Source organism: Anopheles aquasalis, chromosome 3, assembly GCF_943734665.1.
Source record: "Anopheles aquasalis chromosome 3, idAnoAquaMG_Q_19, whole genome shotgun sequence".
NCBI lineage: Eukaryota > Metazoa > Arthropoda > Insecta > Diptera > Culicidae > Anopheles > Anopheles aquasalis.
In genome coordinates this window covers 11,442,501-11,465,000 of record NC_064878.1, presented here as the reverse complement: position 1 = coordinate 11,465,000, position 22,500 = coordinate 11,442,501, and the positions used below count along the sequence as shown (strand labels likewise).

General features: G+C 48.4%; 3 protein-coding genes across 6 annotated transcripts in view; 1 reads left to right on the top strand and 2 right to left on the bottom strand.

The window, feature by feature from the left end:
• Nucleotides 1-185, bottom strand: part of LOC126578115 (uncharacterized) — a 14,183-nt gene extending 13,998 nt beyond the window's left edge. For 2 of the 4 annotated variants that reach the window (XM_050240392.1, XM_050240393.1), the window contains exon 1: nt 1-185. This exon is cut by the window's left edge. The gene's annotated coding sequence lies outside the window, so the exon portion shown is untranslated. The other 2 variants (XM_050240394.1, XM_050240395.1) reach the window with 1 other exon arrangement.
• A 457-nt stretch (nt 186-642) lies between these two features.
• Nucleotides 643-16,513, top strand: LOC126579302 (uncharacterized). The gene is made up of 4 exons (XM_050242759.1): nt 643-2,749; nt 5,848-6,617; nt 9,045-11,199; nt 11,899-16,513. Exons 1-4 carry the CDS (start codon nt 886-888, stop codon nt 14,958-14,960), a joined length of 7,851 nt encoding a protein of 2,616 aa, XP_050098716.1. The 5' UTR covers nt 643-885; the 3' UTR covers nt 14,961-16,513.
• A 3-nt stretch (nt 16,514-16,516) lies between these two features.
• The window catches only part of LOC126578533 (uncharacterized), a 7,445-nt gene continuing 1,461 nt past the window's right edge, over nt 16,517-22,500 (bottom strand). Inside the window, exons 3-5 of the mRNA XM_050241194.1 lie at nt 19,797-20,432; nt 17,745-18,051; nt 16,517-17,422 (exon numbers count right to left, since the gene is read on the bottom strand). Of these exons, the coding sequence (XP_050097151.1) occupies nt 17,325-17,422; nt 17,745-18,051; nt 19,797-20,432 (1,041 nt within the window). The 3' untranslated portion in view covers nt 16,517-17,324. The remainder of the gene's footprint in view (nt 17,423-17,744; nt 18,052-19,796; nt 20,433-22,500) is intronic.

Here is a 22,500-nt window from a genome sequence, read left to right as displayed (position 1 = left end):
GTCGATGCGAAGATGATGCTGCTGGCTGGCCACACCGCTTACCGCTGCGTGTTCCGATCCGCGATGGCCGCAAGTTCCACCGGGTGCGGGGGGTGGTGCACTTTTCCAAAAAAAACGATGCACTCCTCCTCGCGTTTCGCGGTTCTGTTTTCCTTTTATGCCACACACCAAAAACGAGTCGTCGCCGTGCCGCCGCTCGCTTGCACTTTTCCGAGGTTTTTTCTTTTTTTCTTTTTTTTTTAAGAACTGCTCGAAACCGTTCTCGAGCAGTTGCTCCGTTCACGACCCCGCGTTCGTTGCTCCAGCTTGCGCGGGTTTATACGCGGTCGCGATCGGATACTCAGCTCCTGGAACCGGCCGGTGTGTAAACGAAAACAGCCCACACAGTCCTGGTCGATGAAAAGGCACCCGCGGGGTGGTAACATTTTCACGTATTTCCAGGTTTTTCTCAGCTCCAGTGATTAAAATTGAGGTATTCCACCACGACGGGAAGGTTTGCAATAATTATTAACGTTCTTTTGGTGGTTAGACTCATTTGAATGATTTCTTATAATTTGCCCAGCGATGCGTTCACTGTGAACTAGATTAAAATAACGCGACATGTCCCAGCGGAGCCTTATTCGCAAACAACGAACACCAGCGACGAGCAACGAAACACCCAGCGAGCCTTCCTTCATCCCCGCAGAGAAGCGAGTTCCTGATGGCCAACTGCTTTGAACGGCTCTTGCATTAAGTGAAGCTTTATTTTGGTTTTCTTTTCACATTATCTGTTGGTGGTACAATAGCCGAGCAGGCGAGCAAAAGTGGTTCCCGAAGCCCCGGAGCGCTCGCGCGCGCTTTTCCATTTCCGTGCGCCCTCGTTACTGTGCTAGTGAGGTGAGGGGGATGGCGGAAGTGATTGGAGGAGAGCAGTCGCCCATGATGCCACCATCGCCAGCAGCCCCCGCCGCGGAACAACCTGCTACCGAGGAAGCCACCATCACAGAGCGCCCGCAGACGGCCATGAGATCGTGCTGTCGAATATGTCTGTCGAGTGGTTCCGTCGGTCCGATGGTGTCCATCCATCGGCCAGTGCCGGAGTATGCCGAGAAGACGCTACTGCATATGCTACTTACCCTGTGTTTACCCCTGAATCAGCGCGGCCCATTGAGCGGACTGCCGGAGCAAATCTGTCGAAACTGCCACTGGAAGCTGCTATCAGCGTACGATCTGTACGAGACGTCCCTGGCCAGTGATGCACAATTGCGGGGCACCGACGATCTGTTTAAACACGGCCACATTATGCGACCACGGATGGTTGCCACCGTGAAGCAGGAAGGTAGAAGCAGCGATGGAACGGACGAGGACCAGCTGTACCATCATCAGCAGTCCGTGATGGTGCAAATGCACGAACCGATGGGCGAAGGGAATGACACGGCCGGACGGCTACTCGACAGTATGGGTGATTTGCTCGAAGAGACGAAGGAAAGTGTTCCCGATCCGATGGAATCGTTCATGGAAGAGCACTACGAGTTTGACGAGGTCGTCGGATCTCATAGTTGCGGCCTGTGCAAGGCAACGTTCCCGTACAAAAGCCAGTGCCGGATGCATATCGCCACCAAGCACAATCCGGCCAAACCTTTCAAGTGTGACGTGTGCTTCTGCACGCTGACCAGCCTGCATCGGTTGCAACGCCACAAGGCACTGGCGCACGATGTTGGCCAGGTGAAGCAGGAGGATGCTATCGAGGAACACGACAACGATACGGGGGAGAAGACGTTTGCATGTCCGATTTGTGGCAAGAAGTTTAGCACCGCGGTTCGCTTCAAGCGCCACAAGAGCGTTCATGCCGTCCACAATCGTCCGTTCAAGTGCGAAACCTGCCTGTACCGGTTCGCCAGCAAATCTCAGCTCACCCAGCACGCCAAGGTGCACCGGGAACAGGTGGGCGTGGATGGCGATGGTACGATGTTCGGGTGCGATCAGTGCGAAGAGCAGTTCGCGGGCAAACGGGCACTGACCGTACACCAGCGGCGGGTTCATGGCAAGGATGGGTCGCGTGGCGATGAGGAGGGACGCGAGCGTACCGATTACGCCTGCATCATCTGCAAGAGCTCGTTCGCGCGCGAAAGTGTCCTCAACACGCACATGAAGATGCACGAACTGCTGGCTGCCGAGAAGGAGAAAGAGAAGCGGCTCGATCTGGAGCGCATGGTAAAGCAGGAACTGCAACACCAGATGGCACTGAACAATGTAGGGCCTCCATTGCCTCCGCTCTCACCGGAACTACTAGAACCCTCGAACTCCGTACTGGAACCGTTCGCACTCGGGTTGGTCCCGGTGGTTAAGGATCCACCGGTCGGTGATGCGGGACCACAGCAAACAGCAGGTACTGCGCCGACGACATCACCGGCCACATCGTCGTCCTCCAACAATGTTTTCAGCAACAGCTTGAACAACAGTATCCGCAAATCGGCGATGCGACTGTCGATTAGTGCCAGCTCTACGCCAGTGGAAAAGAAGAAACCACCGACAGCGACCGATATCGTCTACGTGTGCAGCATGTGCGAGCAGGAGTTTGAAGAGCGCGATCAGCTCAAGAAGCACCAGAAACGGCAGCACCGAAAGCTCAAGGTGGACATCGTGTCAACGGAAACACCTTCCAATGGTGGTGGTGGTGGTGACCACCCGCCGCCAGCCCAGCGCAGAAAGCTGCTGAACGGTGATTACATCAAGCAAGATGACGAAGAGGATGACAGCTTCACAGGATGTAAGTGATTGGTACTTAGTAGGCTAGTTCATAGTTTTCTTTTCGTCGCAAAATTAAGTAGCCCTTACTGGTTGTGGTGCTCTAGTCGGTATTCTTGTCAAATCATTTCGTTGCGTTCTTACCACAAGTCTTTCTCAATCTCTCGCTCTTTCTCTCTCTCCCACTCTTCATATCTCTCGAAAAGGTTGTCATTCCCATTCCCTATCGCTGTATGACCGACAGTTTTGAAGCATTATTTTATGCCATATCTCTCATAATTGATTTCATTGGCGCTCTCTAATAAGAATTCCCCCTAACACACACCAAAGAACTGTGGGAGGCGGGTGCTTCGTGTGCTGTATAGTAAAAACTGACGAGCAGTCATTTTTACTGTTTTTCTGTTCTCTGTTTGAAACGTGGACCCCATCATCCAGCTCCTACCAGCGCACCTAGCAAAGCGAAGTTTTTTTTTAGATCCATTCTTCCACTAACCCATTCACTAACATTTATACGTTTTCGCCCTTCAGCAATCGAAAGCGTCGATGGGTGTAGAGGGGGTCACCTTTGGAATTGCTTGTTATCTGATATTTTGTTCCCATGTGTGCTGCCGCTGCTGTCGTTGCTGGCTGCTATATGTATTTGTTCTTGGTGTTTTCTTGCTTCACCTTGGGCGTCTTTGTTTTTCTCAACTTTTTTTTTCCTTTTCCCAACTGCGCCACTGTAGGTTAATTTGTTGCATTATTTAACCTCTTTTTTCATTAGAAAAAAGGGCGTTCCTAGTAGCAGCAGATGTGTTGTGATACTTCATTTAAAAAAACAGAAATCCTAAACTATTAGACATCGCGCATTTCATGATAAGCATCATCGTGTAGCAGCGGTGGCGCTACCACGTCACATTATTATATTTTCAATTGCATCATTTGTACGTTCGTATTATCGCATCCGTTGCGAGACACAGTAGGCGCACTATAGTTGTGGCCATGGAATACGGAACGGGGAAATATCTCACATCGCGGCGCAGCAACCCATTTTCCCAGAGCAGTTAACTTCGATTTGCTATCTAATATGGGTGCTCCACGGCGGCGGATCTTGCTTGAGCTGCGTGTGGCGGGCGTAGGGGCATCACTTTGGCCTTATCTTTTTTTTCTCCCTCTCGTCTTTAAATAATGGCGCACGGCGTCGGTGCCGCGAGTACACACAACCCTTAGGTCGCCTCTGGCCGTTGCCTGCTGCTGTGTGTCGCCTGTGTGATTGGTGTATGTGCCTCATGCAAACCCCGAACAACGGTTATGTGCGCACAGTACGCGTTGACCATGTTTCACTCTCTCGTTCTCGGTCTCTCTGTGTTTGAATTGTAGCAACTCTCGTTGTGCGGCCAGCCAGCCCCTGCCTTTTTTTGTTGTTGCCACGAATCGGGGTTTTGTAACCACTTTCTTTCGTAATCTTCCCGCTTTGTTCTTCTTCGCCTTCCGTGTGTCTCCTTTTTAGAACGTTTCGTTCTCTCTTCTCTCACTACCCGGTTCTTATCTTCCTTTTATGCGAAGACGCGTAGAACGAACGAATATCCTCTCTCCTCGGTGTGCCCTGTTGGATCTTTATGTTTCATGTGTTTGCATTCGCCATTAGGCCCTTTTCATCTTGTCTTTTATGTTGCCATCTCTTCTTACACCTCCGCTTATATTCGCATTCTAATAGATAGCTTCCGGCTAGTTTATTTGCTTTTAATTCATTTAGATCGATAATTTTGGACCTCCCTAGTTGGTCGGGAGGGACCCTGTGACAATAAAAAAATCAATTGTCGATGATATTTTTCATCATTTAATTGCCATCATCGTCGTCGTCGTCGTCGTCAGCAGGAAAACCCCGGGGAAAACGTATCGCGTCTGTGTTAAATGCTATCGCATTGCTTTCAAGAGAGACAGAGACTTGATGTTCTGCCTTTCGTATCTCTATTTCAAATTTTCCTTTTTAACAAACGTCATTGCTCTTTAATAGAATCCCGTTCAACTTTAATTTACTTACTTCGGTCGGTGGTTGCTGGGTTTTTCGATTTTCTTACTGTTCGAGCGCATACTCTCGCCCCCGCCGGTTGGCCAGTTGTTTATTCTTGTATTGATTTTTTCCTCTCTCATTTTACTCTCGTGTTTCGGAATCGTTGTTGACTGAGGCCGGCAGGGTCCGGGGTATTTTCTAGCCAATCTTTTTGCATAAGATTGGTATGTAATGGATGGTGCAGTGGAAGGTTGTTACAACATTGTAAATGTATGCGCCACTTAACTTTCATTTCAACAAACGGCTCGTCCGTACCTGTGTACGCAAGAAATAACTTTTATTTGCTTTCTTAAGATTAATTGAATAACGTCTTTGTTCTATTTTGTGTTGTCTTTCTATTGCTGAGGGTTTTCAACTCGTACACAAAAGGAACTTTAATCAATTGAGCAGTTGAAGTTTAATTTAGGGAATAACTTTTCGCTCTTATACAGTGTGAGTGTTCCTTTGGCCCCGGGGATTAGTTTACTTTACAGTTTGCACCCGTTTCGATGTACACCTAAAATAACATTTCATGTTTCTTGTTTTCTCTACCGTGCTGCTCTGTGAGTTGCTCTCCTTTTATTCTTTTACGTACCACGTCTCCCTTTTTCTTCCACCTTAAGTTGGAACTACGCTTATACAATGACTGTGGCGTTTTCAGCTTGATAGTCTAGTGTTTTTTTATTGTTAAAATAGAACCAGACCTTTATTACTTCTTTCGGTTTTCGTCGTTCTATACTTATTGCTTACCGTTGCAATTCAACCACTAAAGTTTCTATATCTGGCCTTAGACACCTTCAAACAAACTGTGTGGCAGCAGCTGCTGCCAAATGCTGCTACAGCCTACTGCCGATTAATCATGGATAAACGTTGGAATGAAAAGTCATGGAAATGTTATGTGATCTAGCCCCTTACGTATTAGTATGGTTTCGTTGCTATCAAGTGCCTCCATCGATTACGTAAACTACCGAATAATTCTTATCGGACCAGAAAATATTATCGAATGTTGTTCATGTTAATGAAACAATTGTTGCATATTTCAATTCAATATCTTATCTTAATCACAACTGCCCTTCTTATCGTTTCAGTTCCCCAAGAGCTGGAGGAAATGGACGACGATTCACTGACTGATCGGAAGGGGTCTGCCGCCGATTCTCCATTCGTTTGCGATCTCTGCAATAAATCGTTCACCCACAACTGCTACTTGACGATGCACAAGCGTAAACACCACGACCCAGCGAAGCAGTTTGGCTGCAAGGTGTGCCACTACCGGTTCGGGTACCGTGGTTCCTTGATGCGCCATCAGCTGATACACTCGTCCCAGAGCGTGCTGCCCGGGGCACACGGTTCGATCATTTTTAAATGCCGCATCTGTTCGGCCAAGTTCCTCGAGCTGATGCACTTGAACAGTCACCTGAAAAGCCACCGGCAACCGGAAGAACCGCCGGCCCCCGAAACGAGTGCTCAGGTGCACCTCATTCGATGCAGCGAGTGCACCCAGGTGTTTATCGATCGGGCGCAGTTCGAGGAACACAAGATGAAGGCGCATCCGCCCTCGCAGTCTGGCCAATCGTTCGGCAGCAACAGCAGATCCGCTGAACCACCGCAGTCACATCGCACGCTATTGCTACACGATAAAAGCAGTAGCTTCCGTCCAGTAGCCGCTACAGCAGCAACATCCGGCCAATCAACGCGACCGTACGACGAGCCGCGAATGCTCACTTTTCCGTCAACCTCTTCCTCGTTCGCTAGCAGTAGGAACGACAGTAAGCTGCACTACGAGCCGACCGGGGAGGATGAAGATGATGATGAGTTCCTCAATGGTCTTTCCATCATCAAGATGGAACCGGCCGCCGAATAGAGAGCTACCTATCCTAAGCTATCGCATCGGTTCAATATCTGATCAATCATATACGTTTTATTCTAAATTGGTGTACAGAGAAGGGAGAAAGTTGAATTGACTATGGGGTCTACCATGTAAGGATAAAGTGAATGTTTTTTGAAATGACCGAAGAAATGTTTTTTGATCTAGGATACTAGCACCATTGCGAGGTGCCAGTGCAAATCCACAAAGGTTGTCCAAAGAGTACTTACTGTGTAATAAGGCTATTTGTAACTGAAGGAAAACGCACTAGAAAGTACAGTTTCAATAAATTGCATTGATGATTTCATGTTCAATGTATTGAACATAATTTTATCCCCATTGAAAATGACCGTGTTTTGCGGCGGAAACTTCTCTCTTAATTCTTGTGCGGGTAGCTGGTACGTGCGACACTTTTCGGGCGGCTCCGCACCGCGCGTCCTCCCCAGTTAGGGTCAATTATTATCGCTCAATTGCATTGGTGGAAACGCACATTTCGTTTAATAAAATACGTGCATTTTAATAGATTAATTTTGATATTTTTTCAAGTTTCCGAAAACTTCGATCCGAAACATGCTAAATGGGGGCTATCTGGGTACGGGAGGTACGCACACTCATCAATTGCACGCCTTCGTAAGCCTCCTTGTTAAGCCGTTGTTCAGGCGCTGTTGTTTGTGGGGACCTGTTGCTTTCTGTCGATTCTAGCGAAGCAAACAACGACCCGTACACACACACGCACACGCACGCACACATCAGAAATGGTCTGACGCCGCGGCGGAGACGTGCGCGTTCCTGTTTCATTTTTTCGGTTTTCCCTAGTTTAGTTTCACGCATTTCGGTTCCGATTGATTCACTCAGCACGGCTAAGTTACTAAGTTTTGTTTTGCACCACATTCCAGTAACGATCGCGTAGTGCGCGGTTTTTGTGTTTTGTGCCTGAGTTTTCGAAGCGCTTGACAGACCGTCGACGAATCTACGTGGACGCTCTCTTTGGCCTGGGGGAAAGGTTGCTGTGACCGCCGCCGTCGCCGCCACCTTCGCCGCCCGATGCTGCCGCCATGAACTTGAGTGCGTAGTGTATTGACCACATTCCAACCTTGCTGCTGCTTGCATTATGCTCTGTTTGCGCTGGTGAGACGATCTAGCAGGCCCCTACTTCGAGTGAAAAGCGCTGTGACCGCCCTTGTCGCCTTCGATTGCATTCCGCGTTACATGCACCAAACCATTCCAGACGGTTTACGGTGGAAATTCCTGGTACCTTAAAAACCGTAGTTCATAAATCGCGCTGACTCGCAGTAAAGAGAGGTGCGTGAACCCACACAGTCGCCCGCGTGTATGTGTGTATGTGTGCAGGTTTGTGTGACTGTCCGCGCGAGGCGAGACTATAAAAAAGTGGCACGAAAAGTTGTGGAGAAAGAAGAGAAAGAAAAAAAGATGGAGAAACATACGCGGTGTTGATGGCGGCTGCTGCATGGATTCGTTGCGTAGCGTGCAAGAAGCTAACTAACAAGGCCAACGCTTAGTGCGGCGCGGGAGTATACGCGGAGTTTGCGGTGCGGTAGGGCAGGGCAGGAACGCCCAGCATAAGCGGCATAGGGAGGGCTGCGCGAAAAGAGGAACAAGACAAACAGCAACACGACGACCGCCGTGCCGGCAGCGGAAAAGGAACGCAAACAGGAAGAACCAAAGTAGTGGGAAAGAGAACTGAATAAAGAAAGCAGCTGGGTAGTGTGTGTCGCGTTGTGCCTCTGTGCTCTTCTGTGGTGTGCTGTGGTGGCTGGAATTGTGAGCGAGTGTGTGGCTGGAACAGCATCATCAGCAGCAGCAGCAGGGGCCAGGAGAAAAGGGTGCAAAAGAAACGCCACCACCGAGGTTGCGGGTTTTGTCGGTTGAGCAATAAAATAAAATAATTTAAAAAAAAAGGCCCGCCGGGGGCAGTTCGGCCGAAATCGGCAAAGTGCACGGTTTTACGAGTTCCTGGAAGAAGCAGTCTCGCGTTCGCGTTCGCGAAACAGCCAGCGAGCCACCTTTCGGCTGCCGCAAGTTGTGGAGTTTTGCGCGCATCAGAAGAAACAGAAAAAAGGGCCGCTTGCTGCCCCTCTTTTCGTCTACTCACGCACGCTCAACAGTCGATGGGAACGGAGTAAAACGTATGCTGAAAAGAAGAAGCAACAGTGAGAGAGAGGCCCTACGTACGAAGTAAACAAACAAAAAGGCTCAAGAAACGCAGGCCAATTCGCGCACGACGCTGCCGTTGCATTATGTGCCCTCATCGGTGATCATCTTGTCACGATCCGCGTCCATGGTGACAAACGCACCGCCACCGCGGATGACTAATGCATTTATAGTGTAAAGAACGTGCGCGCGCGAGAGAGAGAGTAGATACATCAACACTGCAACTCATCAGAGTAGGCGATACGTTAGCCGGAATTCCTTGCCCCGGCCGTCATGGCGACGCTGAATTGGCGAACGCCGCAAGCACCGGCAGCGGTGGCCGCGGCTGCAGCTGCTGCAGCTTCAAAGAAACCACCCCGCGGACGCTCCGGCGTACGCTCCAAAACGGTTTACGATTACTACAATTCCGGCGTCGCAGCAACCGCGGCAGCCGCGGCGGCTGCTGCTGCCATGGCAAACGTGACCGGGGGACCGCAAAACCACCATATCTCTTCCTACATGCTGCCGGCAAATCGCATGTACGATGCGCATGCCGCGGCCACCATCATGTTGCAGCCAGACTATGGGCAGAGAATCGCGGCGGTACCGTCCGCCCCGTTACAGGCGCCTCCACCACCGGCAGTAGCGCCAGCAATCCCGGACGTAAAGTACGCTACACCGGAAAAGGACGAAATCGAAGATAACGATGATTTTCTGAGCGAAATCACCATTCAGTTCGACGACGATGAGGTGCAAACGCTGTACGTTGGACCGGTGGAAATTGTGGAAAACTCTGTGACTTCGAGAGGGGAACGTCCGGCTGAAGGTGCTACCACCATGGTGGGTAAATCCGGAGCACCACCAGCGGCCATCGATAGCGCTAGTGTGGCCCAGCGTTACCGGGACCGGTTTGCGGAAGAGGGAGCAATAGTGACACTTGAAACAGTCGGCGAAAAGACAACGAGCCAACCGCTGCCGATGTTTCTGAAGCAACAAAAGCATCAGCAGCAGCAGCAGCAGCAACAACAGCAACAACATCAACAACATCAGCAGCAGCAGCAGCAGCTACAACAGAGTCAGAAGCAACGACAGCAAAGGCAGCAACGAGTACAAGAAGAACAACAAGTACAGCAAGTACAACAATTGGAGAAGCAGCTGCGAACTCAATACGAACAACACATGCAAAAGCAACAACTGCAGCACCAACAACAACAACTGCAACAGCAGCACCAACAACTGCAACAGCATCAACACCATCAGCAACAGCAACAAACATTACTAAAGCAGCAAACAATCCTACAGCAAATGCAGCTCTTGCACGAATCTCAACAGCGTCAGCAGCAAGCCAAGCAGCAGCTTTCTCTGATCGAACAGCACATCAAGATGAGCGTTCATCAACAGATCCATGCCCAGCAGCAGCAATTTCATAAGCAACAGCAGGAGCAATTTCAAAAGCAACAGCAACTGCAACTACAGCAACAGCAACAGCAACAACAAATACAGCTACGGGAGCAACAGCGTCATCGCAGCAAGGCCAAACAGCAGCAGCCGCCCCCACAGCAACCGCAACCCCAGCCGCAACCATTCGTTCAGTTACCGATTCAGCAGCCACTTCCGCCGTCAAAACCACAAAATAGAGCAAAAGCTGGCCTGAAACAAACCGTACCAACACCCCACGTTACTGTGATTGCCGCCGCTGCCGCTCCAATACCGGTGGCTCCAACCGTTGCCCATCACAACCCACCCGAGACGATGATGGTGGTACCAAGCGTCGTCAATGGTAACGGAGGTCTACTACAACCGTCGCCACCGAGTGTCGCATTGCCACAACAACATCCGGCTTTGAACGGAGGATTGGTCACTGTTAAACAAGAACCCGTGACGGAGCCTTCGGCATGCGAAGCCAGTCCGTCCGTCATCCCACCGAGCGAAACGACATTCCAGCAACCGGCTACCGTGGAGCCGTCGTCGGATACAACACTTCCGGAAACGAAACCAGTACTGACACCGGAGCAACAACACCTGGCACAGAAGGCTCAAAATGGTGTCGCTTCGCCCGATGCTGGTGATCGTGGTCCAACAGCAACAGCAACAGCAACGACATCCATCTCCACCACTACCATCACCACCATTCACACGGACAAACGATCGGCGGAGCTGTTGAGCAACGTCAGCGTGGCGACGGTGCATGATGCCAGCGCCGGTAGCAACAGTATTTTACGAGAAAATGCGATCCCCAACGGCGATGTCGTCGGAATTGCTGGTAGCGGGTGTCAGGCCGCGGACCGGATGGTTGGTACCGCCGTTGTGGAAGATGTGCAACCTTTAGCTCCTACCGCCAGCAGTAAAGAGGATGGTTCCAGTGTCGTCGATGCAGCAACATCTGTCACCACGCCAACGGCAGCAGCAGCAGCACCAGCAGCGGGTAGGTTATTGCTCTGTTTAATGCTTATTATGCCGCGGGGTTGGTTTTTGCATTTTCTGGCCAAGTCCTTCTTTTGACAGCCAAGGCCAAGCGTTGCCTTCGGTCGCGAGGGATTGCACTCTCACAATACAGGCGACTCGCGCGCGATGGCAGAGCAGGCTGTGCTGTCAGAGTGGAACGGAACATCCACGTGAGCTGCTTGCCTGCGGGTAGAGAGAGCGAGATAGCATAAGAGTGGGAGAAACAAAATGGAGCTGCATGGTGGTTCATGCGAACTATCAACCCAACGGCACCGTCGTCGTCGTCGCATTGAAACCAGTCACGCATGTAGGATTTTCGAAGGTGTGTGCGTGTCTGGATGTGCGTAACATACATGCACACACACATACACCGCATTGGTTGCTTTGTCCAAGCAACGACGAATCGAATCATTTTTGTCGTCGTCGTTGTTCGATTTGCACTAGTGAGCAACCATGCTGCTCCATTTTATTGCGACTTACGAGCGAACATATTTTTCCGTTTTTTCTGTGCAATTTTCTTTGTTGATTCTTTTGCTGTTTGGATTTTTTTGCACATTTTTTCATTAAAAAGTATTAATATTAATGTATGACGGAGAAACGGAAAAATATGATGAATTTTTATTTTTATCTTAAATTCTCAATTTCAAATCTCAATTTTTTTTAACTTCTGCCCCCTCAGCTACCCCATCCCCTGTCGTCAAACGAGGCCGTGGCCGTCCACCTAAGATTAAGAAAGTGCAAACGCCACAAATCGCGACTACGGCACCCCCGGTGATCTCCATTACGCCACCAGCAACCACGATCAACAGCAGCAGCTCTGTGAAGGAATCAAACTCACAGAATGAGGCTATAGCTGTCGTTGAAGAGCATACCGTTGTGGCAAGCAATGACCACCACCCACCACCACCACCACCGTCCGAGGACATTACGAGTAGCGGCAACGTGCAAAAGCAGTGCAATGGAACTGCGAAGAAGCAGAAGAAAGCTGGGCGCGGCTTACGTGGTCGCGCCAAAGAAGAAGTTGTTCCGTTGCCGTCCGAAAAAACGATTAATTCGATGGCCGAACTTTGCCCACAGCAGAAACGTAAACGAGGGCGCCCTAAGCGACAATACGATGATACGACGAGCGTTAGTGAGCTAGCGCCGACCTCGCCTACTATCAACACTGTTGTGCCCGAAGTGGCAGCCGTTGTGGTTACCGAAAAGACTGAAAGCGACGAACCTACTACGATGATCTCGGGTGCTATTAGTAGTGCCGCTAGTGGTACTGTCGAACCATGTTCCGCCACGTTGACGCAATCTCCCAGTCCAACGGAGGAGAAAGTATGCGTTGAAGGGGAAATGTTACAAACAGAGATTAGTCAGGAGAGCCAAGTTTCCATTCCACCATCCGCATCGGCCACTAACGATGACGTACAGCATTTCGCGGCCACGATCGTCCTGCCGGCTGAACAATTTTCTTCTGGGTGCGATAGTGGTATTGAATCGGCTGGTGATACGATTACGAGTAGCCGTTCATTCTCTAGCAAGGAAAAGGCGGCACACATCAGCGTCACCATGGAAACATCGGAACCACACACGGATCAGCAGCAGCAGCAGCAGCAGCAGCAGCAGCAGCAGCAGCAGGTGGTGCAACAAGCCGAGCACCAGGTAGCGGCCATAGCATGCGTTGAGCATGGTATCGAAGGTAACACAGCCATCCCCGCGTTACCAGGCTTGGTGGCTAAATTCGAAGAGGACAGTGGACTCGAGAGAAGCCCATCGTTGGAGACAACGGTACCGAGTGATGCAAACGATGATGCGCAAGCAGCGGACAGCTATGAGGCGGTGTTCCAGTGTTGCCACTGTAAAATGATCTTTAAAACGGAAGTCTGGTACAACAAGCATCTTTTGAATGTGCACAGCATTGGTGACTGTGAAACTGTGGAGGAAAATGGCCACGCCGGGGAGATGCTTGCAACTGTAGTTGAGAATGGAGTGCAAGATGTCACCACATTAGTAGCTGCTATCGCATCGATTGACAGTGCGGTGCTTGAGGCAACACACATCGACGACTGTATGTTGCCAGCTAGCGGCGGTGCTACGGATGCCGAATCTTCCCTCGTGGAACAAGTCCTTCAAAGTGAAACGGAAGAAAAGGGCAATTTTCGAACGTATGGAAGGCGTAAGCGCAAGCACACCGTTTCCGGCGGCGAACCTGTCGCGCCAAAGGTCGCCATCGCCGAAATTCATGTTGTTCCCATAGCAACACTGCAGGAGGAAACACGACGACCATCGCCGCCTCCGAACGATCCGATCAAAACGAAGGTATCGAAAATAAAGGAGGAATTCCGATCGCCCGCCACACGCAATCGCAGTAGCGTTGCCGCCAAGATTGAAACGCTAGAACCTGTTGCGGATGAAGATCCTGCCGCGGAAGACAGCACAGTAAGCCCGAACGATGATAACGTTCTGCCAGTGACAAAATCTTCCTCGAGAGCAGCTAGTACCAGACGATCGAAGGGACGCAAGGCGTTAAGCAAGAAACAAGCTGCTGCGGCTGCGGCTGCTGCTGAAGCTGAAGCTGAAGCAGCATCTACTGCTACTGAGTCTTTACCAACAGAGGCGGTGCCTGAGCCGAAGGAAGAGATCGACGATCCGAACCTGTCACCGTTCGAGCTGTCCAAGTTGACGATAGTGGAGGCGGATGATGGCTGCTGTTACTACAAGTGTACCATCTGCGGTGGACAGTTCAGCGATAAGGCCGCGATCAAGGCGCACTTGTCGACGGTGCATGCGGCCATCAAGAAACGATCCTGTCAGTTCTGTGGCCGCTCGTTCGTGCAAACGGGTGATCTGACGCGCCACGTACGCATCCATACCGGATTCCGGCCCTTCAAGTGTCCCTTCGTCGATTGTACCTACGCGTTCATTTCGTCCGGTGATCTGCACAAGCACGTACGGCGTCACAACACGGACGAGCCGGTACCGAAACCTCACGTTTGCGAGTACTGTGGCAAGGAGTTTGAACGATCGTATGATTTGCGGCGCCACAAGACGATGCACCAGAAGCAGGAACCTGGCTTCAAGGGCATCTCTTGTGAGGTGTGCGGCAAAGTGTTTGCCCGCAAGGACCAGTACCGGGCACATACGTACCGCCATATCGGCTACCGACCGTACCGGTGCGAGATATGTGGCAAAAGTTTCACCGATCCGAGCAACTTCGCCAAACATGGCCGACTGCACGAGATGGATGGCGTGGAGGTGGTGTGTCACTTCTGTTCGCGCAAGTTTAAGAACAAGAGCGCCATCTCGAAGCACATCTTTCACTGCCGGCAGCGCTTGAAGGGGAAGAAGGGCTGCGGCAAACGCAGTGTGGGCGCTGGGCCCTCCTTAATCAAGGAACTGAAGAAGGAAGCAAAGTGCGATCCGGATGAGGGCGATGAGGATTACCATGCTGCTGGGTACGGTGATCGAGATCTCGTGGATACGGGCAAATCGCGGGCCCAACGCTCACAGCGAACAAGGAAGCGGCCGCTACGGGTCCAGGACGAAGACAGCAATACCGATGCGGACGAGGAAGAGGAGGAAGGTGGCGATGGAGATGATGGATCGACTAGCGCTGGCAGCAGCTACCACACGTCTACCGGTACCGGCGGTACCAGCGATCGAGATTCTCCGGTGGAGCCAACGAAGAGGAAGCGTGGACGACGTAGTGCGCGTGGTGGTGGTGCTAGTGCGGCCGATAGCTGCTCATCATAACGTACGCTACAATGGGTGTATTTTAAGTGCTGCTATCTCCATGCATCTTTTTCCTGGCGTTTTTACACCTGGAGCGCGAATTTCCAATAAGCAATAATAATACTTGGGGTACTCATATTCTGGTAACTTAATGAGCGACAAAGTAAGCCCTGCGGGGATCGGATACTTAAGCAACAGTAGGCCTCGAACACATAGGGAGGGAATGCCGAGAAGGTAGAGAACTCAGAGAATATTAAACACAGCGTAGGTTTTTGGTTCTGAAGCAATCGGAAACCCTTTACAGTAGCTCCGGCAGTTTACCCTTCTGCTACCTTCGATAACATGCTACATTCTCTTACCGGTGAATGATTCTACCAAGTTTGTATTCGGTTACTGTCTGATGGGCGTTTAGCATCATCAATATCGTAGTTGGCTTTGACGACGCTGCTTCCTTTCTTAAATTATTTAATCGTAGCAAACTGAAGAGTGAAACAGAGCCTACTTTAACGGACTTTAGCCGCTTTTGGTATTAACGTTTTATAGCACTAAGCGATCGTAATGCGTAAATATCATTCAATTTGTATCAGTTTATCTTTACCTCCGTGGGTACCATACTGCAAGAAGCAAAGTGAAGTTTTAGATATATTTTTTTTCGCTATTATTTTACGCTTAAAACGGCCTGCTGGAGATCTGCTAGCTTTGCTTGTTCCGAGCATCGCACATTGTTCCGTTTACAAACCTACTTATATTATTGATCGTAGGCACGTGTGCGTGGGCTTTCCTGTCTCAGCCTGTGTATTAGTTTTAGTCTAGTTTATGCTTTCTTCAAATCATTTCCAGTATGAATTCTTGCCCGCCCCAAGAGTAGTAGTGATGAACAGAATGAAGACTTGCGCTCTCTCCACAGGTTATGCTGCTAGGGATTCTAAACACACAAGTGAAATCATTCCTTTTTAATTCTTTCTAGAAAAGTACGTATACTCATCAAAATGTGCTCATTCTCCTTAAAGAAGACAACGTGAGTGAGGGAAGACCGCGCGATTGATGATGATCGCAAGGTTTTCTTTTTGTTTTTTGCATAATTCCATCTCCAAGAATAAAACGGAAAAAGACACACATTGAAACATACACCAGATATTAATATACAACGTTTTATACACCTAGAGACGTAAGAGCTATTATAGACGGATAAGTGATCACAATACACAGCCGCAGCGGCGACTGATGAAATGAGATGGAAGAAAGATGGGGATTTAATGCAAACCCGGTTGAACCAGGTGTATTTTTCGACGGTTTTCGCCGACCACACTATTATACACAACACCATATCATATTATGGTGCTGCGTGCAACCGGCCGGCGACGCTTGTTGGCCCAGCCCATTTTTCTATTTTACATCTTTTTTTCCAAAATGAAGAAACAATGAATACCTGTATATTTACGAATAAAGAGGAATCGAAATATTTAAACAACGTTCTTTCGTAAAAGGCACCGGTGTATCTGGCGTTTTGATTTATGCGCGGGCCCTGAGGGTGATATTCTGTGATGACAAGACAATTCTCAATTCGAATGGAAGACTGTTTTTTGTGTTTTGTTTTGTTTACAATTTACACATTTATTTTCACGACAGTTTCGAATAATACCTGCATCCTTGTGTATCCCATCCCGCATTTTTCTTAGCCAATCACACATTCATTTGTTTTCTTCGCAATAACAACAGGAAACAATAGGCACAGCAACCGTGTCTGGAGCTGGCTTGTTTCACGCGTCGAGGAAAAGCAGTGATCACTTGCCAGAGTAGTTTCTCTTCTCAACGTTCATGGATTGCTTTTCTCGCTAACAATTACATTTTGAAAAAGAAAAAAGTTTATCCTGCCTTCAATGGATTTGATTTTTGCTTACGAGTACACGTGTGGCGTTCTGCTGGAGGGAATCAACATAAAACCCTTAGTTTTTCCTTTCCGGTCTACCTTCATCTTACACGCGGCACCTACAATTAGCAGTACATCCTGGGCAAATGGACCAACGAGTTAGCTGCAGTGCCAATCGTAACCAAGGAATACCCTTACCACTGATTCAATTACTAAAGCATTTATGAAAATGATGAAAAAATGTAGTTTGATAACAAATAAAAACAGACACCCGATCACGTCGTTTGCGCGCCGTGTGCGATGAAGGAAGTCGAGCAGGGTAGTAACGATAAAGTTTCAACTGAGTCTGCTACGATTGGGTTTCTACTTTTGCATCTTAATCTATATCCAATACACATCCAAACGCACACCGACTGAAGAAGGCATATTGCAGCAGAGAACGGTCGAGCCAGAAGAATCGGTCGGTGGGCACCTTACTGAAGGACTGCTGAAGTAATGGATGAGGGTGACACCAGTTAAGGAATGGAAACCTTGGCGGGTTCTTCTTCGCCAGGCCCAAAGAACAGTGCGCTGACAGCGAACAGTAGGAACACGACGCCACCGATAATGGTAACTGCGGACGAGAAGAAACAGAAACGGGTTTCTCGTGACAACGGCTAACTAGTTCAAAGACGGTGTTCGCATATTCATTTACGATAGGTACTAGTACTGCCAAATTAACACATGAATAAAAGAAAATATGATTTTAAATTTGCATTGCCCTCGAGTTATTCTACAATTTAACCTTTTAAGTTTAACTGATTCTATTAAAATACCATCTTCATCAGAATAAAAATAGCATAACAAGGAGGTGAAGGAGAGGATTGATTTAATTGAAAAGCAGGCAATGATCTGAGAATCACAGAAAATGGAAATGCTGACATTCCGGAACTTACCAGTGCGGACAGAAATTCGCTGGGCGATCATTCGCCCACCGATCACAGCCAGTCCGGTGCAGATCGAGTGACCGATGACACCGCCCGCGATCACACCGTACACGTTCTCCCGGGCGCTCAGGATGATTGTCGTCAGCTGCGACCGGTCGCCCCACTCGGCCAGGAACGTCATCGTGAAGGCTTGCGCGAAGATCCGGAACAGCATCTTGAGGGCGACATTGCGCGGCCGGGACTGCCGGCGGCTCGTACCTGACTCGGCGTCCTGCACCTTCATCAAGCTACCGCTGGCGCTGACCTCGCGCTCCAGCTGTTTTGCCATTCCAGGGAAGGAATAGGAAGAGGAAAGAATCTGTTAATTGCGTCATTCATTAGACGAAAAGTATCAATGAATTAGAAACAATAGACCGGAAAAGAACCCGAAAACCCGATTCGAGTGGATTCGTCTTGTTCCTCAAGTTGTTTCGGAACCACGTGTGGATGGATATTCTATTGGGTTGTGTGTGTCTTGTGTTCAGTGCGTTCTTGTCCCTTTTTACAGCGGACTTGTCACTCACTCTAATGGTTGAAAGGCCGATTGAAATGGATGCAACAAACCAACTCAGGTGTAAAGGGAAAAACGAAACGAAGAAAGCGTAAAAGAACTGAACACTAAAATGGGCGGAAAACGGACGAAATTCTAAAACACATTCACCATAGAACGAGAGCAGAAGAAATGGGACAGAAGCGAGTGATTGTAGCGATCGATAGCGGCCGGATTCTATGCGAAAGTTAACAAAGTTAATGCTAGACAGATGGAAGACTTTTCTCCTCAGTACCATACTACGCATGCAGGTGGCTTGTTACATTCTAGCGATTAAAATATTTGCGATGGTGAGCATAAGCTATCGGGTAACAATTATGTCCAATAGAGAAGAAGAACGAGACCCAACAAAAAAAAAAACCAAACCGAAAATAAAATGTATGAAAGGAGACTTGTGTACGGAGGCAGCAATGATGAAGCATAGAAGAAAGCGGACAAATCATGTGGGTAGCTGAAACAGTGAGAAAGGAGTATCACAAATGGTTAGAATGGATTTGCGAGAACCACTACTTTTTTCGAAAAAGCAGAAAATAATGTAATTTGTCACAAACATGAGTGAAAACATATTTGAAACAAGCGGTATAACATCGGCTTCCCACTAGCAACCGTTGCTATGGAAAACTCTCAACGTGTAAAAGGATGGGTTTTGGTTGAAGCTCATCCCTAATTACCAACGTTAACATCACAGCAACGGAAAGGTCTCAGCTGATCGCCTAAGCAAGGCAACACATGTTCGAAGTGAAACCATCAAATCATGAACAGATTGTTTAAGCGCCCTTCAACATGACTAGCACCAAACTAATAAAACATTTACACACAAAAACACATACAAACACACAAAAACGGTTCAGCCACATTCCCAGCTGCAAATCGTGTAAAATTGATTTTCTTTTTACGCTCAACAAAATGGGTAAGCCATTTGGAATAAATTATTGCAAACAAACGGCATTAGGGCAGTCAACTATTAGGTCTCAATTTTGAAAAGAATAAACAAAAAAAAACAATCAAAATCAAAACAGAAAATTATAAATTAACAAACTAAAATGAAAACCATGGAAACAATGATGGAAAGCAAAAACTGATGGAGCAACAAAAACGACATGAAATTTGATAAGGATGGTATGGTTGGGTGCATAGAATGTCGAATGAATTTAGATGAAAAGACAACTAGCTCATGTTTGAAAACGTGTACGAACAACGGCTGAACACTAGTTAAAGATTGGAATGGAAAAAAAGATGAATGAAGTGATTGAAATCCCTACCAAAGAGAAGTCGTTCTAAGTCTATAAAAACACTGTTTTTGTGCGCATGTATGTGTTGTATTCGGGTTGTTTGTGTGCTTGTGTCTATGTTGTCAGTGATGATGATGATAAATGGGAATCGACAAGTGGGAACCGAAATCGGGATAGGGCTGAGAGAACCTGCCGTCTCCAATCCGGTGTTGTGCTGAGCATATCATGTTCTTTGCTAACCATTTTAGAACCAGCCACGGTTGTACCATCGGTACCGGTTACGACCGAGCCATTGGCAGCGTTGGCCCGGACACGTTGTCGCTGCTCGCTTTCACCTCCGGTACCGTTCCTTTTCGTCTCGAGAATGACCTCCTGTTGACCGCTTGCCGGCCCGCGATCAACACCTAATCCCCCGCCACCATCGGCTTTGCTTCCGCCACCGGCGTCAAGGCCACCTTCGGTAGAGGAGTGCCCGACTCCCGTTTCGCCAACTGCTGAGATTCCGTTTGCCGCTTTACGGCCAGCGAGCCGTTGCTGACTAGATTGCTGATGCTGCTGGTGACCCGTTACTCCGTCGACCAGCGACGGAACAGTAGCCACAGCACTACCACCACTACGGTTGTTTCCAGCGTACAGTTGAGAAGCGGACGATGAGAGGCGCAGTGAGGAAGACGAGGATGCTGCCGATGCAGCTGCGGCTCCAGTCGATCCATGCAGTTCAACCAGCGAATGTATTGAGCCACCGGTGGTGTTGGTACGCTGGTGAGCACCACCGATCATCCGCTGCTTGCCACTACTAGTTTCGAGATCTTCGGTTTCGCTGAGTGGCACCAGCTCTACCGTTTCCTTGCGTTGTCCGCTTAACGATCGAGACAACTGTCAACGTATCAGCCAGCCAGCCAGCCAGCCACACCAGAATAAGAAGAATGGACGGCATACACGCAAAAAGGAGTCAGAAAGGAAGCTTTGGCTTGACGAGTTGGGTTAGAAGTGCTTGGTACAAGCGTAACGGTGACAAAGCGTTGCGATATAGATAGAGAGCAGGGACTAAGGCGTGAATGGCGCATGGCATATGGTACCAAATGAAAGATGAACTGTGTAGATGTTAGATGAGCGAAACAGAAAAAGAAAGAAACATAATAAATTAATAAACAAATTCCAATCTTTGAATTCTGAATTCTTTGGCAGATTCAGAATAGAAGAAGAAGAATCAACTCCTCCAATGTTAGAAACAATAATCCACATTGGCTTCAAAAAGAACAAAAAAAACGTTGGCAAATATCCAATTTCGAATGGTTAGTCACAAGGTAGCCCTTGATACCGATATCGCAGCCACGAGCAGCTTGGAAGAAAGTGCCTAAGAACTGGATACAGCACATCAAGTTAGGTTCTAAGACAGCCACATGGATGAAAGATGCACGATAAAATAGGAAAACAGCAAAACAGAAACGAAAGGAAAGCGCACTCCAATTTGATGTGTAAATACGGTCTGTTAAGCTAAATACAGAAATCATAAAATACCTGTACCGAATGTCAGTCCCATGTACCAAAACGTGCAACTACGAGAAACGTCGATAGGTATAAGAAACAAATCTTCAAAAAGATTCGTAGTAACATTTGAACAGTATACTTTTACACAAAAAAATGCTCACACTTGAGTTTGCCGAGCGTTACTGACAAACAAAGATTGATTTTTGCATGATGGACGAGCAAGAATAACCTCACAACGGCCAGAGCTTGCTATGTGATGCTATGGTGCCGTAAATGATGAAAAATCTAGTTTTTCTGTTTTCGAACACGGTATGCTCACAATAGATTCAGTGCCTCTAGTAAGTTCAGGAATTAATTCAAAAAACTGTTAATAAACATCAGGCCCGCAACAGGTGCTACAACTATCGCCTTTTTCCAGATTGATCTGTTCTGACTCGCATCCAGCCTATGACCACCTCATGATCGAACAAGACGAGAGTCGCTTATAATATGCTTACATATGCGTCGAATTCAGCGAGCATTATAAATCATTCATCGACACAGATTGAACTTTGCTTTTATGTGCATGTGAGTAGTGACGAAGTACGTGACTGATAAGTAACCACCGACCGGCGTGGTGTACTATGCAGGACAATTGATAAACAATAATCTACTGGCCGCAGCAAACGACATCGTTGTTCCCCGGTGTTGTTATCTCGCCATTGAATGGAAAACGATATGTCGCAAACGATGGCAAACGGGTGAGTTGAGTTAGTAACTCATGCCAGCAAGGGTATCGAACCAACAATCTGTCCTGTGGTCGAGCGCACCAACAACGGTGGCCTCGTGTCATTTGAATCTAATCATGGAATGCCACTATGCATGCTGGTACTGATACCGACGAAGGCAGCTTGTTTTGGTTATCTTTGGTTTAGCGCTTTTTGGAAACTTCATTCTCAAGGCGAACGGTAAGACAGCGTCACCATCATTTGAGGTTCTTCGATCTGTCCACAAGCGTTATCATATGTTTGCTAACCGGTCCGCCAACCTCTTCACGAGTGGCCCGTTTACCGGTGTGTAAGCTTGTGTCCCGTCGGAGGGATTGTGCTCTGAATGATTTACGTTGTTCTTTACACTTTGCACACAGAGACCACGCATCCACACGCTGTTGTCAGGCGGTGCGTATGCGGCATGCTAGGAAAGGCAGAACATACATTCAGTACTGCAGGTGCTGTTTGTAACTCACAGGAAGCTTTCCTACATCACATCACTTAAAGGAGACGCACAGTAACGATGCAAGAAAGGGAATCTATTGTAGCGTTGAAACGCGTTATCAAACGAGCGACTACTGCGGTCCGGTTTCAGGTAGGTCAGGGTCGGTTGGGTTGAACAGATTAAAACAACGAAAGCAGAAGTGCAAACCAAAAGACGCGGAAAATAAGAGCGCGATTAAAAATGCGTCAGCTGGCAGCTG

Bases quoted from the DNA above. Each gene is read 5' to 3' on its own strand.
- LOC126579302 (XM_050242759.1), top strand. From the start codon at position 886: ATGGCGGAAGTGATTGGAGGAGAGCAGTCGCCCATGATGCCACCATCG. The intron at 2,750-5,847 runs GTAAGTGATTGG...TTATCGTTTCAG, and splicing joins GGATGACAGCTTCACAGGAT to TTCCCCAAGAGCTGGAGGAA. The intron at 6,618-9,044 runs TAGAGAGCTACC...GCGATACGTTAG, and splicing joins AGATGGAACCGGCCGCCGAA to CCGGAATTCCTTGCCCCGGC.